This window comes from Orbicella faveolata, unplaced genomic scaffold (genome assembly GCF_042242905.1).
Source record: "Orbicella faveolata isolate gen_17 unplaced genomic scaffold, um_ofav_v1 contig_1, whole genome shotgun sequence".
In the NCBI taxonomy this organism is placed as follows: Eukaryota; Metazoa; Cnidaria; class Anthozoa; order Scleractinia; family Merulinidae; genus Orbicella; species Orbicella faveolata.
In genome coordinates this window covers 31,866,459-31,884,461 of record NW_028301536.1, presented here as the reverse complement: position 1 = coordinate 31,884,461, position 18,003 = coordinate 31,866,459, and the positions used below count along the sequence as shown (strand labels likewise).

The 18,003-nt window shown below is 37.5% G+C and overlaps 1 protein-coding gene and 1 long non-coding RNA gene across 7 annotated transcripts; one reads left to right on the top strand and one right to left on the bottom strand.

Annotated features, from left to right (window-relative positions):
- The first annotated feature begins 2 nt into the window (after positions 1–2).
- Positions 3–17,560, top strand: LOC110047113 (leucine-rich repeat-containing protein 71-like). Of its 5 annotated transcripts, none has more exons than XM_089272493.1 (17): positions 3–207; positions 6,110–6,290; positions 6,744–6,923; positions 7,174–7,249; positions 7,736–7,813; positions 8,268–8,336; positions 9,143–9,290; positions 9,900–9,983; positions 10,431–10,508; positions 10,610–10,683; positions 10,967–11,027; positions 13,031–13,067; positions 13,677–13,771; positions 14,304–14,415; positions 14,956–15,065; positions 15,534–15,656; positions 17,272–17,560. In XM_089272493.1, exons 1-17 carry the CDS (start codon positions 172–174, stop codon positions 17,281–17,283), a joined length of 1,554 nt encoding a protein of 517 aa, XP_089128619.1. In that variant the 5' UTR covers positions 3–171; the 3' UTR covers positions 17,284–17,560. The 5 variants fall into 5 exon arrangements, with proteins under 5 accessions (XP_089128619.1, XP_089128601.1, XP_089128606.1 ...); XM_089272475.1 differs by having other exon boundaries at positions 69–207; positions 6,129–6,290; XM_089272480.1 differs by lacking the exon at positions 3–207 and adding an exon at positions 888–1,109 and having other exon boundaries at positions 6,129–6,290.
- On the bottom strand, positions 2,295–4,543 carry LOC149118778 (uncharacterized). Of its 2 annotated transcripts, XR_016201761.1 has the most exons (3): positions 4,423–4,543; positions 3,495–4,120; positions 2,295–2,378 (listed from the first exon to the last, which is right to left on the bottom strand). It is a non-coding gene; the product is annotated as an uncharacterized LOC149118778 (long non-coding RNA). The 2 variants fall into 2 exon arrangements; XR_016201760.1 differs by lacking the exon at positions 4,423–4,543 and having other exon boundaries at positions 3,495–4,383.
- Positions 17,561–18,003: the final 443 nt, after the last annotated feature.

The following is an 18,003-nucleotide window of genomic DNA, read 5'->3' as shown; positions in this document are numbered from 1 at the left end:
GGGGACTGAGTAGCAGTAACCAACATGGCGGATATTCTCTGACATATTGCTGTCTTTAGCAAAGTGAAATGGCGAAGAAAACAGCAACAGAGAAGGCTGATAAAGCTGATAAAACCGAAAAAGGCAGTACTTCTGGTGATAAAGGAGCGGGAGATAAAACGCCTGTAGAAAATGCAAAGGAAAGTGAAGAACAGCCTGTTGAATTGGGTAAGCTTTCTTCTCCGTTGGCTGTGAACGTAATGTCTTTAGCCTGTAAAACGTTCCTGTTTTTAGTTGGACTTGTTTTCTCAACTCGCCTTTAGCTCAACATAAACTACTATTATCTAGAATTTTTTATGGCTTTTAAGAACTCTTGTTTTGTTATTGTTTGTCGGTAAACAAACCAGTCGGTCTGAACGTATGTCAGAGCTCAATCAATGGAATGAAATTCTTACTTTGCACGTCGTGGGCTGGGAAATTACACTTAGCGCCAGGATATCGGAATAAAAGTTTTGACAATATATCACTCCATTTAGAAAGAAAGTCCAATTTGTGTTTCTTAATGTTTTGTTCAAATGCTGTGTGGTACTAGTAGTTGTATTCAAGCAGCCAAAAGATATTGCCCGCGGTTTTTCCACTGTCCGATCCCGCCAGTCATTGAGAGATATTGGCCAATCGGCGTTTGAAACAATCGTTAATAAAGCCTAATGGCAGTTTTGACACTGTCATTATTGAAAATACGGCGTTCTTTTTCTGTCAAGAACGATTACTTTTTCCTTATTGATTTCGTCTGTGTAATGAAAGGTCTTAATCAAGTTATTGATTCATTCGTTCACTTGTTGTCCCTTGTCAACTTTTGTTGACTTACTGTTCAAGAATAGAAAGATCTTTTCTTTTCATGGTAAACTGACGAAGATTTAGGTTGTTAGGGACACGGAATACTCTGTTTAACCTATGTTGACCGATGTGATCTGTAGCTTATGAGATCACAATGTTTGCAACGCTACGTTCTGTTTCTCGAATGAAGCGCGCGCTGAGGAAATCTGACCGAGGAAATGGCCCTCGGCTTTCGATTGCGGTAGAAATCGAAGAGGAAGAAGATTACATGAGCACTTTCATGTGGTATGGAGGTAACTGCGTGTTTTGCTTAAAGTATACAATTCATTTCATTTTGTCAGAAATGTGAGTCACGCGAATTGAATGGTGTGAGCGCTGCCTTGACCATCAAATAATTTTGTTGTCGATCGTAATACATGGAGGTGTCTGCAACCGTTTACATGCAGATTATAAGCCGAGACAATGGTATTTATAATGAGCTATGCGATAGCTGTGCTGTAATAGCTGATACAGTCATTTGTTCGAACAGTGAGGTGACAAAGTGGTGATCTAGAGTGCATTATTTATTTTTGAAGCCAGAAAGCTCCACGACTTCTTCTGTTTTCTAATCAATGTGCAAGATATGATCAATTGACTAGATAGAGTCAAGCAATTTAACTTGTACTTTCTTTTATAAATTTATATTCCCTTGGCGACTGCTCAGCTTAGGCTGTAGTGAGTACATTGACCCTAACTTGTCGCAATTTTGAGTAGTGACCATCTTCAGCTAAATTTTCAGGGTAAAGAATGAATTTCTGTGACGCAAGTTGTTTTTTGTACAGTGTACAAACCTGTTATGTTAGAAATATTTCAGATACATTTTATATCACAATTAAGGGTTCTGAGGGTTAGCAGTTGGTGACTAGAAATTCGTGACTTTCAGAGACTTTGTTTGAATCTCAGAATCTTGGAATCTTTCATGATGAGTCCCCAGGGGGGAGGGGGTACTTCCAGAAAAGTTGAGTGAGGGTGTGTGGCCCACTTCCCAAAACCCTTACCCTGTTTATGACCAAAATCTGCGATTTTTCCTACCCTATTTATGACCTGGGCAAAAATTCAATACCCTATTTATGACCGTTGTGGCTGGCGCAGTTGCCTTAGACTTAAGTTATGAAGGGCTTTTGTTGATGTTCTTATTGAAAACGAAGAAAAAGTAGCTTCTTCTAAGAAATATACCCAGTTAAAGACTAGAGTGCTGAAACCATACCCTATTTATAACCAAAATGGCCAAAATCGATACCCTATTTATGACTAAAACAGCTGAAAAACCCTACCCTTTGGGGCCACACATACCTATATAGGCCAAATAAGGGAGTACCCCCCCCCCCCCCGAGATGAGTCAGAGGGTCCCATTTTTGTATGTTTCTTTTTTATCTGACAGTCCAAAATCATCTCATTCTCCGGCTCAAATTTTCAAACAAGGCTCTCGACTTCTTGGATTCTACTGCAGCAACAACAACTTTATTTGTGTGCCATAACCATATAACTGCTTGTCCCTGCAGGAAGCATGCTAATAAGGTAACCTATGAAAATAAATATAAAATTATACTAATCATTACGCCTTGATTTGTGACTACAGAAAAACTATGACATGTAATCTGAATTCTAGAGAGCAAGGTGACCTATGGAAACGACAGAGATCAGTAACTGGAACAAATTTGTGAAAGAAAGGACAGGTTTTATAAGGGTTCCAGCAACTTGTGTCACTCCAACCAGTCCCAAAAAAATTATGGGCTGAAATTCTTTTGAAGCCACCTTTAACCACTAAATTATAGAATAGAATCATAATCAGCAATCAGAAAGGAGATGAGTAAGATAATTAAGAAAAGACTGGCAATTTTTCTGGTTTAACCACAGGTAGCCCGAGCTTGATATATGAGAAGCTCAATTTTTTTTGTTAACCTCTGTACTGTCATGTAATTTGTGTGATTTACATGTTTATAAGGGTTTGTATGGGGTGAGAATGACAATAATACTAAGTATTATGAGCAACAGACTGTCACCCTCCACGTGTGTAAGAAATCTGAGCCGAGGCTTGGTCACTTAGCTTTCTTGCAATAGTTTAGTTAACACGACAAAGCGATAATGTCTCTGCCAAAGTCTTCAGAAAAGTCTTCAGAAATTGGCAAGCCTTACATATGTAATTCCCTTTCTGTGAAGATGGATCTCTGATGAAGAGTTAATTGGATAGTAGAACTGTTGTTTGTGTTCTACGTGAAATTTGGATTCAATCAGAGGCCTTGAGGGGATTTTACGGCCGCTTTCCGTCAAGTGGTCTGCTCGGCTTTTGGCTCAAGCACCCAACCCTGGTAAAATTTTGAAAGAGAGAGCAAACAGTGGAACTAACTCTATGGAAATGCAACAAATCCGCTAGAAAACCACACTGAACATGAGAGAACCACCACTGGAGTTCAGGTAAGCAATTTTATTAAAATTCAACAGTAATTTTTCACAATTTTCGGCTCTATTTCTCTCCCCATAACGTCCCCTTGTAAATATTCAAATCACGCAAGTTATGTGACGGTAGAGAGGTCCAAAACAAATTGAGCTTCTTATATATCAAGCTTGGGCTACCTGTGGTTTAACTGGTAGAAGAAATGACAAAAATAAATTGTAGACTAATAAAAAAAACTACTGACCTCAAATCATGGGAAACACTTGACAGCAGTGGTGATATTGTATATTCTGATCTTAATTTGCAGTTGAGGATAAAACTTATTCATTAAGTATTTTCAGCTTAGACTCCATTCGCTCTCATCCGTGAACTATTGAAGAATCAGGCCACTTCAACCTTTATATGGCAACTTGTTATGGAAGAACATCAAGGAGTAATATCAAGTCAATTCTTGTCATTAGAAGAATAATAATGAACCAGCTTCTTCACCTTAAAAACATTTTTCTTATTTGCCAAATTTGTTGCAGTTACTTAAATAAGCTAGGGGCCATGATCAATTCATCATGGCAGTTTCCCTTTGTTACAACCTATGTAAATCTTCATGTACTAACTTACTGGCAAGCTAAGCTTGTCAAGCTCAGGGTCCTGCCCTCAGAAGCAGTTAGTTGGCATCAAAATTCCAAAGTTTAACTTGATCCAGTTTGTGGAGAAATGCACCAACATGTCTGATAATAATTAGTCTAATAGGACATACTAATGCATATTCTCCTCATACCTGTAGATGCAGTTCTCCTGTTACATGTATATTGGCTCCATTGGTAGTAATCATGATACAAATTGAAGACTTGAAACCATGCTGACTCAATTTATCTAACCAGGCACCAATAGATTGAATCAGGACATGAGTTTTCATCAATATATATAAATGGGTTCCATATGTGCTGCGGTGTGAATTTGAAGTCTAATATCTGGCCAGGGTTCCTACTGCTTCCACTGCAGTCATAGTTGTTGTATATAACCACCTTAAATTACACTTAAATGAAATTTGATAACATTTTTTCAATCTTTCATTCACATGGCATGACCTATAAATCGACCAGCAGTTAATTGGGGCTTGCTTCAATGCTAATTAAGATGAGGTATTCTCTGATTAAACTCACTATAGTTAGTACCTTTTGTTTACTTGCAAAGTGACAGAGATTTTCTAACCTAATCCTCATAGTCCTCTTCTAACACTCATTGCCAGGACAGTTTTTGCATGTTTCAGAAAACAAGTTATATATTTTATAAGTTTCTGGACAAATTATGACAAAGAAAATATGTCTTATGTAACGTTTAATTGTTTTCTTTTGTTTTGTAGCTCAAAGACAAATTGAATGAGCAACACCTTAGATCATTGTATTGTATATAATGAATATTCATGCTGGGACATTTTTATAGATTAATGATTAGATAGCAGATGATTAGTATCTTGTCATTATGGTGTAAGCACATTAATGTAAGATAATTTCTACATGCATTTTTGTACCACGCTACAATTAAGTTTGCCAAACTGTATCTCTATAGTCATGTGAGATTTTTTTGCAAAAAAAAAAAAAAACTCAAACAGCGTAGTGAGTGGAGCAAAATTAGTGGTCATACTGAATTGTTTAGTTGTTTGTTTGTTGGCAACAAAGAGATTATGAGTGCATATCGGCACTTAATGTATTGATTGTCAACCAGAGTATATCTGAAGGCAGTGAATATGTTCAGCAACACAATGTAATGAAGATTTTATATACCTGTCTCAGGGCTAATGTTTTCTTTATGGAGTCCATAACAGAAATTCCTGAACAAGAAAACCACCTATCTGAAAATGGTGACTTTGTAAATAGAAAAAGTGTAGCATATGTGTGGTGTGTTTGTTCAATAATATTATACAACGGCACTACTACCTTGAAATCATTTATGGTATGACCATTAACATTTTTAGAATATAGTTTATGCCAAGGACATCAATTAAGGGTGCAATTCATTGTACATGTATGCAGTTGTTTTTTTATTTTGTTATTGTATGGCTTACAAGTAAGCCTTTAATACTGAAACATCTCAGTATTATTAATCTGACTGATATGAACAGGAAGTCAAGAAAATATTGCACAGTCATGATTTAATTTGCTGCTTGAGTGTGTCAATGAGTCATGCTCTTGCATATTAAAATGTTTATTAAATCTAGTGGTATTCATTGTGGATGGAACAAGCACTGCAAATATGTGTGCTACATTGACATAAACATGATTGTAGTGGAGAACATGATATAGCCTGTTCAACTGAGCTGTATGTTTTGATCATGCCTTCTTTGCAGGCCATAGGACATATCATAATATTTACCTTTAAGTGACTGCATTTATTAAAAAGGATTTGCTTGGAATATGAACTAGATTACTGTTAAGCCGGCACTTATCAAGTTGCAGCACACATGCAGTATTTATTAAGTAAGAGTCTAGTTTGTGGTCAATGAGTCTCAACAGCTTTTGACTAGTTACTGATCGTAATGAAATCCTCACGGTCTAGTGCTGTAAGAGTACGTGTTAGTTTGACAGGTACTACCTAGAACATTTTGTATTGGCTGTCATGGATTATTATTTGTGAGTTACTGTTAAGAGCAAGATTAAAATTAACACAATGGATTTTTCCAGCGGAAAGGGACAAATAAACTTATGACAGCTTAGAACAGTCTGCATGCAGATCTGTGTATTACAGGCTCTATTCTGTAAAAGTGGAAAATGTTTTGAATGATGTTACATGTGTGTTGCAAGAAGTTTGGAAATTGTGCTTTGGACTAATACTGGGCAGATAGAAACCTGTAGTTTTAATCAGGTTTTTGCTTTATTTCCAGAACCTTACACTCCAACAGGGAACTTCGAAGTGGATTTTTGTGAATTATGTACAAGAGCAGGTTTCCCAAACATGCAAGTTGTTCCACGACCTCATCGTCCACCGACACCAAATGTCATACCCCAAGATAACACTCCTGTAGGAAAGCAGGACAAGAAAGACGGTATGCCATTATAATTCTGTTTTGGCCCAGTTATTAGTAACTAGTGCTTTATTGTAAGAGATCTTCTTTGAAATTGCACTGGAGATTTTAGCTTGTTGTTAATTATAAATAATATCTCCAGAAACAAGAGTTTTTAGGAACTTGTAAATTAAATTTCAATTTCAAGTTGGTAAACATTCTAATTAACATAAAGTTCTAAGATTATCATGATATTGATCACTGCATGCACTAAATAAGTTAAGGATATGCGCTGTGCAGCACTGGCCAACAAGGGATGTCTCAAAAATTAAGACCTACGATCTAAGACCCCCTGAATCTCCTCTCCCTCTCAATTGAAATTTGGAATGGGGTCTTAGGTCTTAGTTTTTGAGATTCAGACAGGCCTTAGGTCTTCGCTTTTGAGATGCCTGGCTAACAAGCTCCATTAATAATCTGCATCTGGTTCTTTTACAGCTGACAAGAAAGACGACAGTAGTAAAGTTGATGAAACAGCAACCATCCCTGGAAATGAAACTGAAGAACCACCCACAACATATAACATCAAAGAAAAATATCATTACTTTAAACCCAGAGTGGAGGTTGAAACTGAAGAGGATGGAAATAAGTCTCATATCAAGGAGATTTATATTCGAGGTGAGGTGAATTATTAATTTGGTTTTAAGTTTTCCTAACATGATGGTATTTGGTTATTTATAACCTTTAAATACTGTGGCTTTTTTCAGATCTATGTAGTCATTTCACATTTCACTGGGTGCATGTGCTTGCAATTATTAATAACATTTCTTTTTAAATATGCCATTCGTAATTGGGTTATTTTATTTAGTTATTATTTTTTTTTATAGCATAATTTTAATCTTGAGATATTTTCATTGTTTAAATCTAGGATGGAAAATAGATGATAGAATTTTAAATATCTTAACCGTAACATTACCTCCACTGGAGAAGTTAACTACAATTGAGTGAGTATTACTAGAAATTTATGTCACATTAATACTACAGTTTTGGGGGTAACTACTTAAAACTTTTAGCCAGAAGTTTTCAAAACTTCAAATCAGGTCTAAACAACATCGAAAACTTGTATTGAAGGATCTTACTTAATGTAATGTCACTGATTGTGAGATCACAGGAAAAATGACAACTTATACATGTACTGTCTTTGTTTTATAAAGCACGTGTATTTCAATTCAACTACATGTTTGCATCACTGACAATTGGTGACAAATATTAATAAAATAGGATTGTAGATTATGATTTAGATTTTTGTGGGCTACCTACTATAATAAGTATTAAATCTGCCCAGCCCTGCTGCAAGTCATTATTTGAGGGGCCATCGACCAACATTCTAATTTTATAAATATATTTTTGACCAGCATAAAGATTTGCATCAGAGGAAAGGCTTCACTTTCTTCATGCTAACTGTGTATTCTATATTTTGCTTTGACTAGTTTCTGGAACACTGGGCTTCAGGACAACAGTTTAAACACTCTAGCCACTCATGTTGTTACTCTTCTCCCTAATCTCAGGTAAATTTGGATTTCCATGTTTTAGAATGTTCATTCAGTTATTTTATTAAATTATTAATTCACAGACTCTATTCAAAATATATAATTATTTACTAGATAACAGCTGATGGTACAGTTTCCCCAATCAGATTGCAGCATTAAATGCATTAGTGTACCAGTAGGATTCTACTAAAACATGACACAGATTTTACTCCATTATGGTGGTCCCAACAATTTGCCGATACCTATTTATACTTCTGAGACTAAGGCACTGACCAAGAGTTTTGTGTCCTAGCTTGCCCACTATATAGTGACTTCAGCAGGGCTTAAACCCTGGCCACTTGACTCATGTTCTAATGTCTAGCTATTAGGCTTCTGTACCTTATATGCAGGCTTATGGTTCTTAAAGGTAAAACATATTCATGACTAATCAGAGGGAAAGAGGCATTTACTGATTGATGTATTTGTTTTACAGAACTTTGTGTCTTGATAACAACCCTGTCACCCTTCAAAGATATGGAGCCTTTCTTGGTGAAGAAAGCACGTAAGTATCAAGCATGCAACAGTTTACTTTGTACAGCTATTTTGAATACATGTAATAACTAGACCATTTTCATATTCTTTGTATTGGACTGGAACTAGCTTGCAACTGATCAGGCTAATGTGGGAGTCTGTCCAAATGCATATGACAGTAATCTCTTTCTAAAGATATTCCACCCGCATGAGCCTCCATTGCAAGCTAGTTCCAGTCCAAAATCAGCAATATAAATTATGGCCAGTATTTATACATTTTTACTTAGGCCAATTAAGAGTGTTTATGACAACTTTTTAAACTGAATAAATCTTTAATTTTGTATCCTTTGAAAGGTTCATTTAGTCTGTAATATCATGTGATTTAGGTAACTGTTTTGTACTAAAACTGAATTGTTTAATATTATTTGCGTATTTCTGGACATGCTTTCTGGGTATAATGTCCGACTGGCTTTAATTTGTTAATCTGCTCTCCAAAGTCATTTATCCCATTACCTTGGACTTGGAATCTGCCCTCTATGACTGTTCTGTCTGTGGCAGATTGACAAGATTAAATATTATTGGTGTAAATGTTACGTTATATTGGCCTCTGTACTTTAATATGTTGTACAAATTTCTACTACATATACATCTACTGTTAACTTGTGGGCGGCATTCTTCACCCAGCTCTGATAGGATCACGAAAGTAAATTCCTTCTGTGTTATCACAGGACTCTGAACTACCTGTTCAGATAAGTAAATAGTAAGCTGATGTAAATGTAGTGAAGCAACAGTTCTTCTTTAAATTTATAATTATTGTTTCTTATTTCGATATTCTAGAATACAAAACCTATCCTTGAGGAACTGTTATATTAATGACATGGGGGCGAAGATGATTGGTAGAGCACTGACACCCAACAAGTCGCTAACAACATTGAATCTGTGTTACAACAAGATCACATGTGAAGGTGCTGCTTGTATAGCAAAGGTAAGGAAAGGCCAGAGGGGTAAGAGTTAAAACATAGATAGCATAACTTACTTTATTATATGGCTAGCTCCGTGAGCGGGCAAGATGAATCAAATCCTGCACTGTGATTGGCTACCTGAGCAGGCAAGATGGAGCTATCTTGCCCGTTCGGGACTACCCGCTGTGTCCCGCAAGAAAAATTTCCGCGAAAGCCATATAATAAATCCTTTATTGACCAAGCTTGTTCGGTCAAGATGGCTGGATATTGGCCTCGTTCTTTTTTTGCGAGTTTGTGGACCTCGACTCTGTCTCGGTCCATAAACACGCAAAAAAAAGAACTTGGCCAATATCCAGCCATCTTGACCGAACAAGCTTGGTCAATAACCCATACATATGTGACCAAAATCAAATTGAACTGTAGCACTCAAAAATTGTTTGATTGTCTTCATTAAAAATTTAATTATGTAAATTAAAACCAGTTAACTTAATTTGCAAAATCAATAAATACACATACACAAATTTCTATAGTTGCTTGTCGAAAGAAGTTTTTTTGATTTAGCATAATTTGCCATATGAATGACAAAAACTAAATAGCTTTAATTCAAACGATAATGATATTATTTCTTGCAGGGATTAAGAATGAACAGAACCCTGTTATCTCTTAACCTTGGAAGCAATCTAATTGGTGATAATGGGGCTTCCAAGTTAGCAGAGGTGAGTAAAACTCTTTCATTGAGGCTCCTACCAGCCAGCCATGAGTAACTGTGTCTACTGGCAGTGTACTGGACCATCAAGCATATATTACGTATAACTTCCTGTCTTTCATGCACTGTTCACGCTATGAAAAGCTTGAAAGTTTTGAAATGCATTATGCTCTGCATATCCAGGCAATTTGAATTATTGAATCTTTTTCTGGTGATATATGCATTGCAATGAAGTCTTATTAGCTAGTGATAATTCACATTACTTATGAACACTACAAAAAAAAACACATTACAGTAAATACATAAACTACAAAATAGCACAGTTTGCATCAAAAGAAAAAAAAAACATTACAGTAAATAAACTACAAAATAGCACAGTTTGCATCAAAAGAACCTCCTGTTTGACTGTAAAAGCTGGAAACCTTCATCGATTTTTTTCTTTGAAATGATCTTTTAGGTGCTTTCAAGCTTTGCTCTTTCCCATGAAGAAGTGGTAGCAAGAAGGCTTCTCATTTCCAAGAAAACTCCAGAAGATGTAAGTTACATGTACAGTAGTTATTTGCTTTTCAACTTTTCTGCCATTTTTCTCTTTGAAAAATAAAATTATTGTAATTTGCTATCTTTTGCTGTCAACAGACAGGAAGTCCTTCCAGAAATTTGAATGCACCGACTGGAGGATCAAAGGACAGGCCAGCCAGTGTTCGCAGTGGGTAAGATACAGTTACATTACATGTTACAGACTATTAATTGATAGGCACGTAATGCGTGCAGAAACTATATCTACTCAGTCCTTTGCACAGGTTACCATGACATTATACAACATTTTGAAATTGAATGTATTTTTTACAACTGGGTTTCTTGTACACTGTACTGAATTTTTTTTGTTTGTTTTTGCCTGAGAGCTAGCTTGCAGGCTAAATTGTTTGGACCCTTTGAAATAAGCCCATTTAGACTACAAGACTCAGTACAAAATATTTCATTTCCATCCTGCAGAACACATGTTTCTAAGGAAGATAAGAAAAGCAGAGAGAAAAGAGATGCACAGAAAAAGAAGGTATAAACAGTGAGCAACTAAACTCTCGGCATTTTTGTACGGTACATCATAGCAATACTCAAGATTCAGTTGTTTAATGAATAAGAGTACATCACGTTGGTTACCTTTGTAACATGAATCATTCAGGTGTTTCTTGGTCAAATATATCACTCTGGCCTTTAACTTCCCTTAAATACTGACATCAAAGTTTATATTTAATTGCTCGATGACGATGAGGTCAAAGTAACTTAAATACTGGGCAAGTTGGTGCCATAGATTTCATTGAAAGTCTGCCATCGAGCTTCCTTGCCTAAATTGGTGTTTCTGTTTTCTATGAAACTGAACTTTGAGCCCTAGATACGTGTACATCTAGTTCTTTTTTTCAACGGGTTTGTTTGTTTGTACTGTTTACTTGCCAGCCAGCCCACACTGTACAAAGCATCGTGTTCAGCCACTATAGTTAAAAGCAGGGCTGTGCTCTTGAAGCGCCCCAGTGCCACAGGGTACTGACTTTTGCCTTTGGGCGACTGGAAAAACTTACTTTTTCATATAAGCCTAAGTGCTGGGCACCCAGGATTTCATGGTTAGGAACCTTTGGGATCCTTGTCATTTTTCTTAGACCACAGCCTTGAAAAGTGAATTTGTTTCTTGGAAGATAATATAATTTTGAGGAAAATTTTGAACTTTTAAATAGCAGCAAGGCTTTCTCGGTTTGTTTTAATTTGTTTTACAATGAAACAAACCAACAAAGCTTTGCTGCAATGGGGCGTCTGATTTTAATTAATTGATTTATTAATCAATTAATAACCATAAACCTCATATATTAAACGTTTCAAATGATCACTAATTCAACTCGTTTCCCGGCTGCAACACATGCTTATCAACTGACGGCATTGGCCATTTCCTTTGTAGCCGTCTCGTCCCTTGACACGATCAACAGTAACATTTGCAGCAATAACCAGAGTTTTTGTTAGTACCATAGTGTAACAACTAACCATTTTGCACAAATAGCAAAACAGTTATGCAAAGAAAAAGGTTTCTGTGTCAATCTCTAAATGCATGTTCTCAACCAAATGTCATGTCTGGTAATTCAAGTATCTTACAGCTGTGAGATCAAACATCAGGATGTTAATTCCTATTATATAGTAGCTCAGGATATTAATTCTCCTAACAGGTTGTTATCTTTATTTCAGTGATAGTTCTGAGAATTTCACTGTGCGTCGTGATGAGTTCTTTAATTATTCGTGTTATAGCTTTAGATTGCGGCAATTCCATGAATTTAGACACATGTGAAATGGTTTCAGTGTAGACAAACATATTTTTGTTATAACGGATTGGGAAAGGGTATTTAGGGTTTTAGGTATCTGCGGACGTTTTTGTCATAAATGGGGTATCGAGTTTGGTCATTTTGGCCATAAATAGGGTATGGTTGTATTGTATTGCTAGTATTGTATTGGGTATGTTTTTTAGAAGAAGATTTTTTAGAAGAAGATATTTTTTCATTATCGATGACGAGACCATCAACAAAAGCCCTTCTTAAAGTAGTTTGTAGCAACCGTGTACATGCCGCAAAGGTCGTAAATAGTGTATCAAATTTTTGGTCAGGTCAAAAATAGGGCTGGGAAAATCGCAGATTTTGGTCATAAATAGGGTAAGGGTTTTGGGAAGCAGGCCGCACACCCCCACCCAATTTTTCTGGGAGTACCCCCCTCCCTCCCCCACGGGGTTCCAACACTTCGGCCCATGACTTGCAACCGGCACTTAACGCGAGGAAATAGGCGACCAGCGCCAAGCGCGGGAAAACCTGCAACCGGCGCTCAGGCCCAACTCTAAATTTAAGTGTAACTGGATCGCATTGTTTCTAAACGAGTTTCTGTAGGGAGCACGGTGGCAATGTAATTATTGCTTCTTTGTCAAGGATTTTCACTTTGTAGCAAAATCACTAGTCGAGCTAATCTGAAATAGCTGTGCACATGTATGTTCAGTGCTAACAATTACATTTCATTGGAATGTTTGTTTTCCAGGACACAAAAAAGCAAGAAACAGAAAAAGCGAAGAAAAGTAAGTAGGACAACAGACAGAAACAGAATTTTAATTCGAATTGCGAATTGCGTTTAATTCGTGAAACAACCGTCTGTTCTTGTTCAGAAGGATTTGACATTTCTATTAAAAGTTTGTAATAGGGCATAGCTCAAAGGGAAAGGCCATAGCTTGGAATTTCTCAAAGTATTTAAGTCTCCACTCGTCCTTCAAATGGTTACCCAAAGACGGCCCTCATATTTGAAACGGCAATAAACACTCTTTCCCACTTGAGCATGTTGTGTTGTGCGGTCCTAATTCAAGCGCACGACAGGCGCGAATCTTCGCGCGGCCACAGAAGGAGGCTTCCGAGATCTTCAGCCCCGCCTACCTCCACTCATGCCGCGCCACACACAAATTGTTTGTTTATGTTTTCGTCACCTCGTTTAGAGTGGTTTTCAACTTAGTGAATCAAACCAATTACTTACCAATTAGACTACTCAGCCAATCTCAAACCGTAGTAAAGCCAAAACCAAAGTAATTGTCTGATCACTTTCGACACTCAATTAAAAACCGCTGTAACTGAGGAATAAACGAATTAAGTTCCAGTGCGAAAATGCAATACGTTGATGAATGTGTTTTGACACGCAGTTGGCTCCACGGAAACTATCAACAAGAGCGTTGGTAAAGGAAAGAAAGTAACGAATACGAAGGGAGACAAGAAAGTGCAACAACCTGAACAGGAGGTGATCAATCGATTGTTATTGCTTCTCTTGTATCTCAAGCGCAAGTACACGGGAAAGAAATTTCCTCAATAAACTGCAGGGCTGTCAATAAGGGCCGCAACCCGTAACAGCTGAAAAAGTACGTTTAATGGGCCCTTGATACAACCCACCCAAAAAGAAACAAGTTTGCTACGGGTGTGAACGCTACAGGTGAAACCTACGGTTCATGACGTAAGACCTTGATACAATCATAAATCTCCCTTATTACCCATTCATATATTGGGAGAGTTTAGTTACTGATTTACCTGTTAGTAACACATTTAAGGAAAATGCACACACTCTTAAATTTGAAAGACACGTTTTGGATACTCCGTATCTCGGCCGATGGATACAGAGTATCGAGTATCCGAAACTTGTCTTTCAAATTTAAGAGTGTGTGCATTTTCTTCTGTAAATGTGTTATCTCTTTCATACACCTAAGAAATTTTTGTAGCATCATCCATGATTTACCTGTGTTGTTATTCTAAGTATTTGTTATACTTTTTATTTGTAGCAACCAGAAGTCGTGGAGTTTCCTAATCCACTCCTTGAACATCCTATCAAGGAAGAGAATGGTGAAATTATTATCCCTGGAAACAGAGCGCTTATTAACCTCAACTTGTCACGTAAGTTTTTCTCGTCGATAATCGTGTTAGCCACAAGTTCTTTGTGATACACGCTAGGTACTTTCCTTAGAGTTGCATCCTTACTTACTTTTGAGGCAAAGTATGCATATGAGCTAAGTGGCTCATGAGGCTGGAGCTTATCCCGGTTTCTGTAGCATAAAGCGACTAGGAATATTTCTACTTGCCCTTGATGGGATGCTAGTCCATCGCAGGGTTACCCCCAGCATTAAATTCGCCGGTACCCATTTATACATCGGGGTGGAGAGAGGCACTCTGAGAGTAAAGTGTCTTGCCCAAGAACACAACACAATGTCCCAGGCCCAGGGCTCGAACCCGGACCGCTCGATCCGAAGACGAGCGCACTAACCATGAGACCACCACGCCTCCCCCAACTTCATTCAGTTTGACGACACACCCTAATGGCCGGGCCTAAAGCAGCAAATTTCAAGGATTCGTTATTTGAAAATGTCATTCTTTCGGGTATTTTGTTAAATGCAGCCTTGAAGAAGTAACTCATGTTAACTTTATTTCACATTGCAGGGAATAAAATTGGTGAAATAGGAGTGGAGGCTTTTCTTATTTCTATACAAAGACAGGCAGAGGTTTCGTCATCTGGTAAACCAACAGGACTCATGAGGCTTTCAATGAGTGTAAGTAATTCAGCAGAACACAGCGTGTGTATAAATCTTTATCTGTAAAAATAAGCTGTACCCCAGGCGCTTTTAATTTTATCTGAATGAACAGCCGCCATTCAGCTCCAGACATACACTACAAAGATGACAATGCTGAACGGGAAACTTTACAAATCGTTTGTAGTTATCGGATCCTTGTACTCTCATCTTTATCACTGAACATCGCGATTACCGTTCAGTGTTGATGACTGTCGTAAAACAAAAATCTGGCTATCAATAACGCAAATAACAGACAAAAAAACTAAGGGCTTGAGGTAGCAACATCCAGTGTCAAGCGCGGGAAAACCTGCGACCAGCGCCAAGCGTGGGAAAATATGCTATTATTAGTTGGAAAAGAGGTTTGCTCTAATTGGTTAACACGACACTTTGCACGAATTTGTAATAAAACGAAACACAATTAACCACTTATCATGGCTTACGTCGCAGAGAAACCGTTTTCCACCCGAAAACGGCTCTTATCAACGCCTTATGGAACTAATGCAAACACGGGATCCATTTTACAAACCTCCACAACCAAGCCCTGTTGACGAGACTGGAGCGTCGACCAAGGTACGTTGACTACGTTCAGCGTTATTTCATTAACAGGTTGTAATGTCGCCGTTGTCTTTGTGTTTTTCATTCTTTTCTGTAATCGCACCGTCTGTATGGCTTCTCAGCTCCTTTTGAAGATCTTTACTCTGTTGCAATACGTATATTTATCTTATTACCTGCGCGCAGCAATACTGAGAGAATATCGGCCAGAGGTCCTGACCGAGTAGCACAAGTATCGAGCACAGCGAAATCTATACAAGAAGTGACTGAGGACCAGTTAAAGAGTAACGAATAAATTAATTGTAGTCGTTAGAACTATTATATATATATTCAAGTTATTTTTGTACTTAGGTAGTTTTTTTTAGTTTATTGAGCCCCCAGCTCGGGAAAATGGGCAACCACTCCCGCGTCACGAAGTTGGAATAATTATTACTACTATTACCATTGCCATTGCCATTACCATTACCATTACCTTTACCATTACCATTACCATTACCATTACCATTGCCATTGCCATTACCATTGCCATTGCCATTACCATTGCCATTGCCATTGCCATTGCCATTGCCATTGCCATTGCCATTGCCATTGCCATTGCCATTACCATTACCATTGCCATTGCCATTGCCATTGCCATTACCATTACCATTACCATTGCCATTGCCATTACCATTGCCATTGCCATTACCATTGCCATTGCCATTGCCATTGCCATTATCATTGCCATTGCCATTGCCATTGCCATTGCCATTGCCATTACCATTGCCATAATTGCCATTGTCATAATTGCAATTGCCATAATTGCAATTGCCATAAGTGCCATCGCCATAATTGCTATTTGCCTTTGCCATTACCATTAGCACTACCATGGTTCCGAACCAGGCTAATCGTCCGCACGACTTGTGATTGAAATAGACCCTGATAGACGAAATGAACAACTTGAACCAAGTCAGTTCAATGTGGCCATTTTGTTCATTAGAGCCTAAAGGAGAAAGCTTAGGAGATGGGTACTGGTCCTATTAAATCTTAGGGGTTTTCATTTAAGAAATAAAAGCCATTGCCATGCCCTGCTTTCGTCCGAAATTGAGGATAAAAACCGCATCATTCTATACATAATGTTCAACTAGAGAGTTGAGCCCTGCGGCAAGATATGACACCGGAAAATACGTGAAGACCATACATGTCCTCAGTCGATTGTATCCTATATTCTTGAAGCCTGCCTGCTTGCTAAGTTCCCTGAATGGTTTTTTTTTTTTTTGCTTTGTTTTATCTTGTTGTTTTTTAGGCTTTATCACAGCTACTTAACTTGTGTATTTAACTGCATTGATTCTTCTCCTAATTGATACTTTTTTCCACAGTTTAAATATGATTTGATATATTCTTTTCCATGCAGTCTTTTTCCACGGGTATATTAAAAATCCACATAATGATCAGCTTCCAGTTGGCTTGATGGCTTAGTTGGTAGAGCACTGTACCGGTATCGCAGACTCGTGGGTTCCAATCTCGCTCGAGCCTACATTTCTTTAAAGCTTTATCACAAGTTCTTTAATTATTGTTTATGCAATGGGTAATTATTTGCAGACCATCCTGGGAGATTAAATTAATGCTTCACTTCTGTGTTTATTTTCTCCAGGACGAAGCTTGATTTGTACTGTTGAAAGAAAGCTATTGATGCCTGAGAGAGATGTATGTCTTGGCAAAACAACACACAATTCATTCTTAGATATTTCTGTTAGATTTAGCGGGTGGTGAGGAAGACTTTCCGTTAGGTCAAAACAATTAGTATTGAAGTCGAAGATAATTTGATTCTATTTCAATGTGCGTTGAATAGTCATCACTTCAGCTAATGTGTAAAGAACATTTTTTGTTATAGTTATTTATTGACACTGTATTTTATTGTAAATAAAACACCTGTTATATTGTTTTGGCAAATAAACGTCATTGAGCTCGTGAACGTGCGGTTGGAAATCCTTCTGCAACTGATAGATAAACTTGTAACGTTCTCTAGCTAAAAATATCAATAAAACACAAGCTTTCGACTGCCTAAACTGCAGTCTTCAGCGGGTGAAATGATGAAACACCAGATGAAGACTATTTTTAGCCGTAGAATGTTTGAAAGAAAAACAAATGGTTGCATTGATGGTATAACTGCTGTAAGGAATAAAGTTTTGTTGTTGTTGTTGTTGTATAACTGTATAACCCTATCAGCTGCTTCTCTTGTTACTATTTGACAAACACATTGCAATCCACATAAAATCCGAAGGTCTTTGTAGTCAAGTCAATCTGGATTACGGCTCTCTTTGAAGATAAATATGAGCACAGACTAAAAATTTAGGTTAGCGGGTGGAATGATAATATGATGTCG